This window comes from Pan paniscus, chromosome 9 (assembly GCF_029289425.2).
Source record: "Pan paniscus chromosome 9, NHGRI_mPanPan1-v2.0_pri, whole genome shotgun sequence".
Classification (NCBI taxonomy): domain Eukaryota; kingdom Metazoa; phylum Chordata; class Mammalia; order Primates; family Hominidae; genus Pan; species Pan paniscus.
The window spans coordinates 58,634,886-58,647,444 of NC_073258.2; the positions used below are offsets into that span (position 1 = coordinate 58,634,886).

The following is a 12,559-nucleotide window of genomic DNA, read 5'->3' on the forward strand; positions in this document are numbered from 1 at the left end:
TGCACCTGTAATCCCAGCTAATTGGGAGGCTGACGCGGGAGGATCACTTGAGGCCAAGAATTTGAGACTAGCCTGGACAACATATCGAGACTGAGTCTCTTAAAAATGTTTTTTTAAGAATCTAGTTTGGAGTGGGGTGTGATGTCTCAACGTCTGTAATCCCAGCACTCTGGGAGGCTGAGGTGGACAGATCACTTGAGGTCAGGAGTTCAAGACCAGCCTGGCCAACATGGCAGAAACCCCGTCTCTACTAAAAATTCAAAAAAATTAGCCAGGCGTGATGGCGGGTGCCTATAGTCCCAGGTACTCAGGAGGCTGAGGCACAAGAATCACTCCAGCCTGGGTGACAGAGACTCTGTCTAAAAAAAAAAAAAAAAAAAAATCTAGCTTGGGAGGTGGGAATAGAAAGATAGAGGGGGCCTAGATGCTAGGGCTTGAGGAGGCAGGCTGAGGTTCTGTGATTCTGGCTGGGGAGGTCAAATGATCTTGAGAAGAAGAGAAGAAAGGAGAAGAAATCAGCATCTAAGCCTGAGGCAGGTAGACTCCGGTTAAGGGTGTGGGGTGGGTTGGGGGAGAGTGAGAGCAGCTGGTCAGAAACCCAGGGAGCTCGGAGTCTGGGGTCTTGCAGGGGCTTGTGTCAGGCTGGCTGTGAGGAGGTTAATGGGTTGGATTGGAGGGACAGCCAGGCAAGAGCTCTGGTGGAGGAGGGGCTGCTGGGGCCTGGGCAGGGGGAGGGGGGCTGCTGGTAAATTAGAGGCAGGCTGTCCAGGTCATAGAATTATCATTGTGAAATATTCATGGGCCTTCGGTCCAGATGCTATTTCAGAACAGTGAAAGCAGGAGGAGTGTGTGAGCCTCAGGAAGAAGCCTGAAGCAAAGCCACTCTCCACCAACCCCCACCCCTCCCACCACCAGCCCAGACAGACCCACGGACGCCCATCACGTGCACACCCACACTCCCGAGCTCTCACACACACTCGCACCAAGCAGAGCCATGTAGCACGTGCAAGCACACCAACCACCCACGGGTCCCACAAACAGGCAGGTGTCCCCTAAATTCTGACATGCACACTGACATGCACACCCACTCAATCAGGACCCAGCAGAGATCACCTCCAGCGATCTCACATGCACAGACCCCCAAACTCTCCAAACAACCCAGATTCACCACCTTGACCCACACACCCTGAAATAGGAGGGATGTTCAAGGCCATCCAGCCCAACCCCCACCAATGCTCTGATGGGGAAACTGAGGCCATAGAAAGGAAGGGATTTGTCTGAGATTCCTCTATCCCCTGAAAAAAGCAAAATTCATTCACCTCCCACATTCTGAGTGTACCCCCATTCTGCATTTTCGTCTGCCAGACACCCAGCCTAGTTGTAATTAACTCCTCCCTTTCTCTAATTTCCTGTATCTATTCAGTTACCCAGTCCCCCACCCAGCCATAGTCTATCCCTTCCTTCCCATTCTCCCCACCACCTCCCTGCTCCAGCTACTCATTACCTCATGCCTGGAATATAAAAGAAAACTGCGATAACCTCCTCGCTGGTTTCCTACATGGAATCTCTCCCTCCCTCCCACCCAGCCATACCATGGTGACCAGATTCATCTGATCAAAATTTGCATATGTTATGATGTCACTCAGGAGCCTGTAATGGCTTCCTAATGCCTATAGGGTAAAGGTAAAACACCTTAGCAGAGCATCAAAGATCCCTCAGAGTCTGGTACCAACTGCTTTTCTAGCCTTTTCTCTCACAATCTCATCCCAAACCTTCACTCCAGCTAGAACGTTTGTATCATACTGGCCACCAGTTATCATGTATGTGAAACCCACCAACCGACTTTGAGTGCCCCCCTAAAATTTCTCAGTCTCTCCTGAAGTAGGAAACCTCTTCCCCCTCCTCAGATCTCAGACTCCAGAGCCCTTTCCCAAGGCCAAGACTGCACCTCTCTGACCATATACAGGGGTTCTTCAAAGCAGCAGACAGAGGCTCAGGCTCTGGCTCCCTCCAAGCAGACGGCTGCCCCCAACTGGCCACCTTGGGAAGCACAGCCAGGCTTCAGTCGTCTAGAACAGAGAATGAGCATCTAACCGCCTGGGGAGAGGAATAGAAGGACACCAGATGATAAGGTTTATAAGCCCTTAAGCCTCTAAGGTTCTTACACCCAGAGTAGAGGGGGGACGGTTCTCAGCCCTGTTTTCCTAGCTGCGGGCTCCCATTTTCGATCCCTAATCCGAGAGGAACTCCTCTCCAGTGAAATACAGACTTGGGACTCTCAGGACACTGTGGAAGGGAAATTTCCCAACAGACTCTGGGAGTCCAGGAAGCCAGGGATAGACCAGGTGGCAGGCCCAAGGTCCAGCTGGGGTCAGGTTTCTATATGAATTTTTAATGCTTCCAGATAGACTTGTCAGATGTTCTGAAAACTGAGCATCTCCTTTCACCTCTGTACATGATGCCCTTCTCCAACCCCATTGCCCCTGCAGGAGGGCAGGCCTGGGACAGATATTCAGTGGCCTCTGGAGAAACGGTTTTGGGACAGTAGAAGGGTAAATGACCTAGTTATGTTCCCACTAGTAAGCTGTGTGACCTTGGGCAAGTTACTTAACCTCTCTGAACATTAGAGTTCTGTGGGTTTGTTTTTGTTTTTGTTTTTGTTTTGTAAGCTGGGGACAATAGTGCCAGCCTAAATCAATTTGTTGTGGGGACTCAGTGCAATAGCCCATGGCAAGGTGACCTACATGCTTGCTGTTATTATTCTCTTTCCTCAAGTTCTGCCTCCCTCTTCCAGCTTTTCTTCCAACCCTAAAGATGTCTCTGGCTATTGCTTCGAAGGTAGGAGCTTTGGTTGGTTCTCCCCTTTCTCTTCAGGCCCAAACTCCCCACCTCAAGATCCTTTGGCCTTTGTAGAAACTTCAGGTGAGGAGGTGGCAGAGAAATAAGAAAGTGTGCAAGGCTGGTGGAGTGAGAGAGGAGGATAGATGGCGAAGCCCTAGCAGAGGGGAGGGAAGTGGGCAGTGGAGAGAGGAAGGGAAGACCCTGCTCAGAGAGAGAAGAGCCAGGCACAGACTCCTTCCTTCCTTCCTTCCTTCCTTCCTTCCTTCCTTCCTTCCTTCCTTCCTTCCTTCCTTCCTTCCCTCCCTCCCTCCCTCCCTCCCTCCCTCCCTCCTTCCTTCCTTCCTTCCTTCCTTCCTTCCTTCCTTCCTTCCCTCCCTCCATCTTCTCCACGCCTGGTATCATCATACAGAAGCAGAGAGGACTGCACTTGGTGAAAGTTTCAATTCTCCTGTGTGGAGAGGTGAGCACTGAGGAAGGGGTGGGGGCTGTCAAAGGAGACTTACCCAATCTTTCCAGCCCACCAATCCCTTGCCCAGTGTTTCTATAAAATAAGGGCCTTTTGCATCTGATTTAAGTAGGAAGCTGATTCCTGAGCCCCTCAGATCTGCTGAATCAGACAGCTAAGGGGGCCCTGGAATCTGCATTTTAGCAAGTGGAGGTGGGTTATGAAGCACTCCAAAGTTTGAGACACGCCTCAAAGGTGGAGTGGTTCTGTGGGGGGCAGAAAGGAAAATGCAAAGGGGGAAGGGGTCACACTTGGGGAAGATTTCAGACAATACCGAGTGGAAAGGGTGATGCCAGGTGTGGGGAATAACAGATAGAGGAGGCAAAGTGAGTGGAGACCAAGCCAGACCGGGGAGGAGGGGGCCACAGCCAAGGTGAGACAGGTCAGCAGCCAGAAACTGAAGCAGACACTTGCAGGGTGCACCCCGCCCTCTCTTCGTGGCAATCTGAGACCGAGGACGTGGAGACCCTGGAGAGCCCCCCACCTTGTTTCTGGGGCGGGGGTCAGAGAGGAAGCCTCTCATCCCCGGGCACCAGCGGCCTTCCCGGGAGGCTCAACACGCAGATACCTGGATAGGCGTCCATCACTCCCCCGGCCAGAGCCCACCAACGCTCCTCGAGGTCCGACCTTGTCCCTCCTTCTACCCCACAGTCCCCAGTCCTAGCTCATCTGCATAAAGCTCCAATTAACATGTTTTTCCTTTGCTATTTGCGATCCCAGAACTCGTTCCCCACACCGAGCCCGTTTCCCGCCGCCTCCTCGCCCCTGGGAGGGCGGCCCCATTAACCCTCGCGACCCGGGCCGCTCCTGGCGGTCCTGACCTCGCCACCCCGTCCCGCGGTGGGGGTTTGGGGGTGAGGGGCGCGCCCTGGGGCAGAGGATTGCGCGGCAGGGTCTGCCACAGGGCAGAGGCCAGGGCTCTCCGGGAAAAAGGCAGGCGCATATATGCCCCCCTTTCTGGGAAAAGACGGGGAGGGGGGCTTCTCCTGGGAGACTCCAGGCTTCGAAATTCCTCGTTCCCTATCCTCCGGCCCCCGCACCCCTCCTCCTCCCCGCCACGCACCCTCTCCCCTCCCCAGCCATCTGTTCCACTCCGCAGCGCCGCGACAAACACGGCTCCAGCTCGCTTCCGCCCCTGCCCAGCCCCCTCCCCAAGCCCCGGGGAGTGGGGGAGTGAGCAGACGCCCTTCTCCTAGGAGGCCGGAATTTCTGCCTCCATCTCCCACCGGGGTCCGGCTGGCCAGAGGCAAGTTTCGAAACCCCCCACCAACCACCACCACCGTTGCGAGGGCCGGTGAGGCTGCAGATAACGCTTGCAAGGACGGGAGTCGGGGAGGGTGTAGGGCGAGTTTAAAGGACGGGCAGAGCAAGCCCCGGGTAGGGGCTCTGCAGCCCAAGACCCGGGAAGAGGCAGGGGTTTTCCCTCCCGGGTCGCCGCCCCCCGCACCCTCGGAGCCAGCCGCAGCCACGCAGCGCCGCCTGCCGGGCACACCAAGGACCTGGCGCGCACGTGGCGCTTCCCCCCACCCCCGGGTCCGCTCCTGGCTCGCGCTCAGCCTCCCCAGACTATTCGCAAATTGAGGATCCCGGACACAGAGTGCAGAGACCCCGGCAAGCCTACTGAAAGCCAGCCGAACCCGCTGGTGGGTGCTAGCCAATTCTGATTTTGTACTTTGCAAAAACAAAAAAAGTCAGTGTTGGAAGTCGGGAGTCTGGGCTCAGAGCAGCAGGGATCTGCGATGTGACTTTGCCAAGTCTCCAGACCCCTGAGGACAGGTTTTCCTATCTGAAAACGGAGGGGTCAGTCTCTCTTATTAACTTCTCAAGAGAAACAAAGACAAAGGGAGGGAAAATGGCTTAGCTGGAATGCTGTCTTACAGAGCCAACCTTTGGAGGTGGGGGGATGGCCAAGGCCTCTGAGGTCACTCTTGGCCCCAGGAGCAGCTGAGAACCGGAAAGAAGCTTGGGACCTCCTTTCTGCAGAGCTATCCTTTCCACGGACTGCCGAGGTTCCAAATTGAGCTCCACCACCTAACACTGTGTGCCCTTGGGTGTGTGCCTTAACCTCTCTGGGCTTGTTTCCTACAGCGACAAGAAAGAATGACACCAACCTCTTAGGCTATAGTTTGGATAAAATGAGATAGCTGTGTAGAACAGACAGATCCTAAACCAATGTTAGTTTTCCCTTCATTTGGGGACTTGCTCTAACCTCCAGGGCTTATGTCCCAGAGGCACAAGCAGGTGCAGGGCTGGATAAATAAGGTATGTCTTTCTGCAGGATCTCTTGTCCTCACTGATGGTGTCTTCTCTTGATATAGATAATTTTAAAGCTTCACGTTATTTATTTATTTACTTTAAAGCCTCACTTTAATGTTAAAGGTAAATGTAAATATAGTATAACAAGGAAGCTCAAAATTTGCATAAGGTTTTAAGATAAAATAGGAGACTCCAAAAAAATGTTACTTTCGGCAGGCCCTAGGGATGCTATGGTGGGAAGTTTGAGTCATACCTTAGCATTCTTTCTAAAGCATTCTGTCCTAATCCTCTGTATGGAGAAAAGCCAGCTTCCTGGATGTACCCCAAATCCTGGGAAGTAGGGGGCAGGAGCTGGACTCCCTCCAAGCACTAAGGGCAGGGCATGGTTGGGAACAGGGAGGTGAGCCAGACAGCCAGAGGCGAACGGGCTGGCATGCCAAGCGTCCTAGTTAATGCCCAGCTGAGCCTGGGTGAAGAAGGATGGGGGTGTGGGAAGACACCCCCCACCAACCGCCAAAGACAGGCGCACACCAGCCAGTCTCTCACTTCCCTTTTTATTTCCTCTAAGACTTGCAAGCAGCAGCACCAGAGAGGGAACCTGCCCTCCTGGCCCTGGAAGGGGCCGACCCCCAACCCCTAACCCAGGACACAGCTGGCACCTCAGGCCCCTTTCCTTCTGAAAGGAGGGCTGTGTCTCTCTCACATTCACACATACAGAGACACATGCATGTGTGCACACTCATGGCACACGGGACCTTAGGGGTAGCCTGTTTGCCGATCCCCCCAAGAGGTACCAGGAGGCAGACCCCTAGAAGGAGATAAGAGGCAGCTCCACACCCTGGTCTCCTCCAACCCAAGGAGGAAGAAGGCTCAACCCCTCTAGGATAGGGACTGTCTTCAGTCAATGGAGCGTTGCTTTAGGGGGCGTTTTTGAAGGTTTTTTTTTCTCCTTTTTGCAGTCTTTACAAAAATAGAACTTCTCTTGGTATTTATAAATCTACGGCCATGGCTCTATGTGCATGTTACAGGTAGAAAAGCCATATGGGGCACTCCTTTTGGTTGCTCAGGCCTTGATTGCCTGTCATCCAGGTCCCTTGGTCTCAGAAGTCTATGCGGTCACCTCAGAGCCACTAAGCACCTTCAGTGGGCCCATCCCATTGGCGGTGTACTCCTTCTGGAGCCGGGCACGGTAATAGAAGAGGTAGGAAGGCAACAGGAATCCCAGGAGTGAGAATAGCAGGAGGCCCAGATTCACCTTTAGGGCAAGGAGAGAGAAACAGAGTCAAGTAGGTAGTCATCTGCCCTTAGCCTCCCACAGGGAGGAGAAGGCGGCCATTTTTCTCCAGGTCCTGAGCCAGAATAAATACAGCTAGTACTTATTATGTGTAGTCATTGTTCCACCAGTATCTCACTTAATGTTCAGCAATTCTGCAAAGTGGCTGAGATGAGACTTCTCGGGTATAACAAGTGGCAGGGCCTGGTGGGTGCCCACACCATATGGCACTCTCTAGGTAGGTATGAGGAAGGCACAGCACTGTAGGAGTCTGGGCTGGTCAGGCTGCTCCCGAAATGGGGCCTTCTGGGCTCACCCCTCTGACCTTTGGAGATGTTAACCAATGGGATCCCGTTCAGGGTGGCGAGAGGAGGCTCTCAGACACAGTTCAAGGAACTGGGATGCACAGCCTGGTGGACAGAAGGCTTGGAAGGCCCAGGACACGCGGGCTCTGACTCGGTTCACATCCCACTCTGCATTACTCACTGTGTGACTTTGGGCAAATAATGGCAATTCTTACTGAGTGCCTCCTTCTCAGGGCTGTTGTGGCGAAGATGTAAGTTAAAAAAAAGTATGCATCATGCTTAGCACATAGCAAGTGCTTGGTAAATAGAAGCAGTTATTTCATCACAATTCTTTGGGAGGAGGGTTTACGTGTGGGTGGCCCCACAGGGCAGATGAAAGATCAGCGTCAGGGAGGCAGATGAGTTCAATGTAAGGAAAAGACTTTCTAACAGCAGCAGGGCTGCCTCGTGCAGGAGTGGGTGCCCTACCACTGAGGGTATCTAAGCTAAGAGGGAAGGGTCCCCTTTCAGGGGTGCTGGAGACAGGATCCCACACTAGGTAGAACTGGATTGGACCAATGGTGCCTGAACACAGGCCCAAGAGTCAGGACTGGCCACTTCACAAAGCACCTGGAGTTTACTAAAAACAGACTCCTAGGAGGTCAGGCACTGTGGCTCACGCCTGTAACCCCAGCACTCTGGGAGGCCAAGGTGAGAAGATCATTTGAGGCCAGGAGTTTAAGACTAGCCTGTGCAACATGGCAAGACCCTGTTTATCTGTACAAAATTTTTTAAAAAAAAATTAGCCAGGTATGGTAGCCATCACCTGTGGTTCCAGCTACTCAGAAGGCTGGGGCCGGAGGATCACTTGAGCCCAGGAATCAGAGGCTGCAGTGAGCTGTGATTTTACCACTGCACTCCAGACTGGGCAACAGAACAAGACACCTTCTCTACAAAAAAAAAAAAAAAACAATAGGGCCGGCTAACGCATGTAATCCCAGCACTTTGGGAGGCCGAGGAGGGCAGATCACGAGGTCGGGAGATCGAGGCCATCCTGGCTAGCACGGTGAAACCCCGTCTCTACTAAAAATCCAAAAAAAAAAAAAAAAAAATTAGCTGGGCGTGGTGGTGGGCGCCTGTGGTCCCAGCTACTTGAGAGGCTGAGGCAGGAGAATGGCGTGAACCCGGGAGGCGGAGCTTGCAGTGAGCCGAGATCGCGCCACTGCACTCCAGCCTGGGCAACAGAGTGAGACTCCGTCTCAAAAAATAAAAATAAAAATAAATAAATAAATAAAATAAAACAATAAATTAAAAACAAAAACAGACTCCTACGGTCAGGCTGAGATATCCTGATTCAGGGGACTGGGGAATCTGTATTTTTAACACTCCGTGAGGGGTTCTAAAAGGCAGACAACTTGGAAACCTGCAGATTAGAGACCTCTGAGGTGCCTCTGGCTGAGATGAGTGAGGGATGGCACCACATACAAGGCCCTACCCCTGCCCCCAGGAGAGTGGCTCCTGCTCCCCCCACACCAACCCTCGCTCTCACCCAGAAGGGCTCTCCTTTCAGGGGTCCCACCATCGCCATGAAAAGTGGCTGCTGAAGCAAGGCGAACACAGCACTGATGAGGGACTGCAGGCCTGTCAGCGTCCCAAAGTGGTTGGATGGGAACCTGTCCACGAGACGGGGAGTATCAGGGGTGTGTGGCCCTCTCCAGCCCAGGCCAGCACCTCTCCTATCCCCTCCCCACCATGGTCCCCGCTGGCCAGGCAGGGTGGTGCTTAAGCGTTCAGGCTCTTTGCATGGGCTCTTTGGTCCCCATCCTTGAGGGCAAATGCTCCAACTTCAGGGCCACTGAGCTGGGTTCTCACACCTCCTGTATGTGTGATATTGGCAAGTGGCTCAACCTCCCTGAGCCCCACTTCCTCCACTAATAACAGGGATGGCATTGACCTCTCAGGACTGTCCACTGTATTCTGTCAACAAACATTTAGCTGAGAACCTACTATGTGCCAGGCACTGCTCTAGGTGCTGGAGATACCACGATCAAGCAAGTCAACAGATTCCTGCCGTCGAGGAGGTGGCATTCCCATGGAGCAGGTGGCAGTCAGACAATAAGCAAGAGATAGGCAGAGTGTTAGTGATAAACGCTAAGGAGAAAAACCAAGCAGAGAAGCGGGCAGTAGGGAGGTTGCAATTGTACATGGGACAGCCAAGGGAGGCCTCACTGAGAAGAGGACAGTCAGGGAAAGACCTGAAGAAGGAGAGAAGGTAAGATTGGGTGCCTTGCAGATATCTGGAGAAGAATGTTCTAGAAACAGGGACTAGTACATGCAAAGATGCCAAGCAGGGAACACACTTGAGACTTCCGGAGCACTAGGAAGCACTGTGGCTGTGGCAGAGTGAACAATGGAGGAGGGGGAGCTAGAGGGGAGTGAAGTGCTGGGGCCAGAGCTTGCAGGGCTTTTTAGGCCATAGTAAAGCCTTTGGCTTTTACTCTGAGACAGATGAGACAGGACACCACAGAGTGATGTGAAGAGACTTATGTCCTGACAGGTGACTGCAGCCCCTGTGTTAAAAATAGACTGAGACGGCGGGGCCAGGGCAGATGTGGGAGACTAAAGGCTGCCACAATAATCCAGGCTAGAGATGTTGGTGGCTAGGACTGGAGAGGCAGCAGTGGAAGTGACAAGAAGGGTCAGATTTGGGGTGTGTAGAAGCTGCTGCTGGCTGTACTGAGGACGGAGTGAACAGGGAGGGTGAGGGAGAGAAACATCAAGGAAACTCCAGGGTTCTGGCTTGAGCAGATGAAGGAAACAGAGCTGCCCTCTGCCGAGACCGCTGCAGTGAGGCTGAACTCAGGGAGTGATGGTCAAGGATCCTGCCTGCTGCCTGCACCAATGGAGCACTTGATAATGGTTGTCATTTTGTCATCATTATTGTAATGTCCTGTTACTCCATCACATACACAGGGGAGAATCCCTCAGCAGCGCCCAGCAGGGGAAACCAGGAGAGAGATGCAAGTGGGGACTGTCCAACATGAAGAGGAAAATTATAAGGCAAATGGCTGCCCTTGGGAAATTTCTTCAGGGTGGGCATGGAGGGGAGGCCATTCTAGGGGGCGTTTCAAACAGCAGACATAGAACCAAAGTGTCATCAAGCCAGGTATTTCAGCTTCCTCTAAGGGAAGACTCCAACAGGGGGAGTCAATTACAGCAGGATAGGCTGCCTTTAAGGAAGTGAGCTCCCTGCCATCAGAGGGGCTCAGAGAGAGGTGCATTAGGGGATACCTGGGGCCCTCCCAACCCTTCCCTGGGGTTCTCTGATCACGGTTGCAAAGCTCAGGAAGGCATTTCAGCCCAACAGACTCACACTGCAGCATAGAGACTCCCACAGGCTGAGTGGAAGAAACCTCGAACAATGGTGTGCAGGACAAAGGTCACAAACTAAAACCAAAAAGAGAGAGTGAAGAGGTTAGGAGAGTGTGTGGAGGCTGGAGGAAGGAGGGGTAGGGCGAAGAGGTGAACTGGGCCTCAATTCCCACCCCCTCGCCAACCCAATCTACTAGAAACACTTCCTGGAGAACCCGGAAAATAGATCCAGATCAGAAGACCAGAACTGCGCTTCCTGGAAGGCAGGTGCTGGATGGACCATCCCTTTGGAGGAGCCTCGGGAGGCAGGGAGAGGGGAAGGATGGAGGTGGGTACCTGGAGGTGTAAGTTGTTGATGAGACAGGTGATGCCAAAACCCACAAGCAGCAGGTTGGTCAGGGTGAAGGCATTGATGGCATTGGTGAGCTTTTGGATCTTGCAGTAGCGTGGTCTGATGGATTTGGTAGCAACCCCGTCCCTGAGGAGTACGGGAAGTCACTGGCTGCTGCCTCTACGTTCCCAGGACTCCCTGGTTCTTGGCCTGGCCCCTCCCCCTTCAGATGTGCCTTCGATGTCAGGGCAGCAGAAAACACAGAAATCCATGTTTCTATGGGAAACCCATAGAAACCCACGTTCTCTAGCTCCATGTTTCTCAAAGTGTTGCTCCCCTACCCAATGACACACGCATCAAAGGGGGTGCTTTCTTAACATGCAGATTCACAGGCCTCATCTCGGCCCTCGGAATCTCAGCGGGGATATCTGCAAATCTGCATTTGGACAAATATCCCCCACTAAGTGATTCTCATGCACACTTGAAGGTTTGAGAACCAAGGATGGGAAGGAAGGTGGGAAGTGGGAAGCTCTCACACCGTCTCTCATCAGAAGTCCTCAGGAAGGTGTCCCTGCCCTAGACAAAAGCAGATGCCCTCCTGGGGACAGCAGCTTGGCCTGACTGTCCAGCGCTTCCTCTCTCTGGCACAATCAAGGGCTCTGAGGCCAGCCCAGGAGAGAGGTCAGTAGGCTGGGGTGAGGACAGGCGGCCCATGTGTCCTGGACAGAAGGGCCCTGCTAGGGGACCCTCACCATTAGGAGCAGAGGGTAGAGGAGGAAGGCTCAGTGCCAGGGCCAGGCTCTGCTAGCAGGGAGGGAAGCCACTGGATTTCCTTCTCTCCCAGTCTCTTTCTCCCATCCTCTTAGGATAAACAGGGACTGTTTGGATGAACACAAAAAGAGCAAAAGCAGTCACAGAATCTGGGTTCAAGACTCCATGGTGAATCCCAGCTACTCGGGAGGCTGAGGCAGGAGAATCGCTTGAACCTGGGAGGCAGAGGTTGCAGTGAGCTGAGATCGTGCCACTGCACTCCAGCCTGGGCGACAGAGCAAGACTGTCTCAATTAAAAAAAAAAAAAAAAAAACCCTCAATGGTGGTCTCCAGCCAACAAGACAGCCCTCAAGGATCCTGCCTCCTGGTATTCCCCTGCTTTGTCCAGTCTCCTTCCACAGTATATCAGGGTTGCTCTGTGCCTATAATAGAACGTAACAGAAGTGATGGTATGCTACGTCTGAGATTATGTGAGAGAAGATATGGGGTCTCTGTCGCTTAGCCCTCTTGCTCAAGGGGAAAGCAGGTGCTGTGTCCTGAGCAGCCCTATGGAGAGGCCATGGGGGTAACTGAACTGACATAGATTCTCCAACCCCAGTCAGCCCTTCAGATGACTGCAGCCCTGGCTGACAGCCTGACTATGTCTTCATGAGAGACTGTGACTCAGAATCAGCCGGCTGAGTCTCTCCCTGATTTCTGACTGTCAGAAACTGTATGAGATGAGAAGTGTTTCTTGTTTTAAAATGCCAAGCCTTGGGGTGATTTGTTATACAGCAATAAATATCTAATATACCAACTCTACCTATTCTAGCCCTAACAAGACTTTAGCGTGTACCCTTATAACACAGGTTCTGGAGGCTGCCACTGAAAGCTGTGTGATCTTGGGTGAATGACTTAACTGTGCAACCCTGTACCTCGGTTTCCTC

At 52.9% G+C, this 12,559-nt stretch overlaps 1 protein-coding gene across 11 annotated transcripts in view; it reads right to left on the bottom strand.

Moving 5' to 3' along the window:
• Positions 1 to 6,142: 6,142 nt before the first annotated feature.
• SLC43A1 (solute carrier family 43 member 1) overlaps positions 6,143 to 12,559 on the bottom strand; it is a 31,175-nt gene continuing 24,758 nt past the window's right edge. For 8 of the 11 annotated variants that reach the window (XM_014346836.4, XM_063608170.1, XM_003826433.5 and 5 more), the window contains 4 exons: positions 10,868 to 11,009; positions 10,533 to 10,606; positions 8,709 to 8,832; positions 6,143 to 6,857 (listed from right to left, as the gene is read on the bottom strand). In XM_014346836.4, coding sequence (XP_014202322.3) covers positions 6,711 to 6,857; positions 8,709 to 8,832; positions 10,533 to 10,606; positions 10,868 to 11,009 — 487 coding nt within the window. In that variant the 3' untranslated portion in view covers positions 6,143 to 6,710. The remainder of the gene's footprint in view (positions 6,858 to 8,708; positions 8,833 to 10,532; positions 10,607 to 10,867; positions 11,010 to 12,559) is intronic. The other 3 variants (XM_063608172.1, XM_063608173.1, XM_063608174.1) reach the window with 1 other exon arrangement.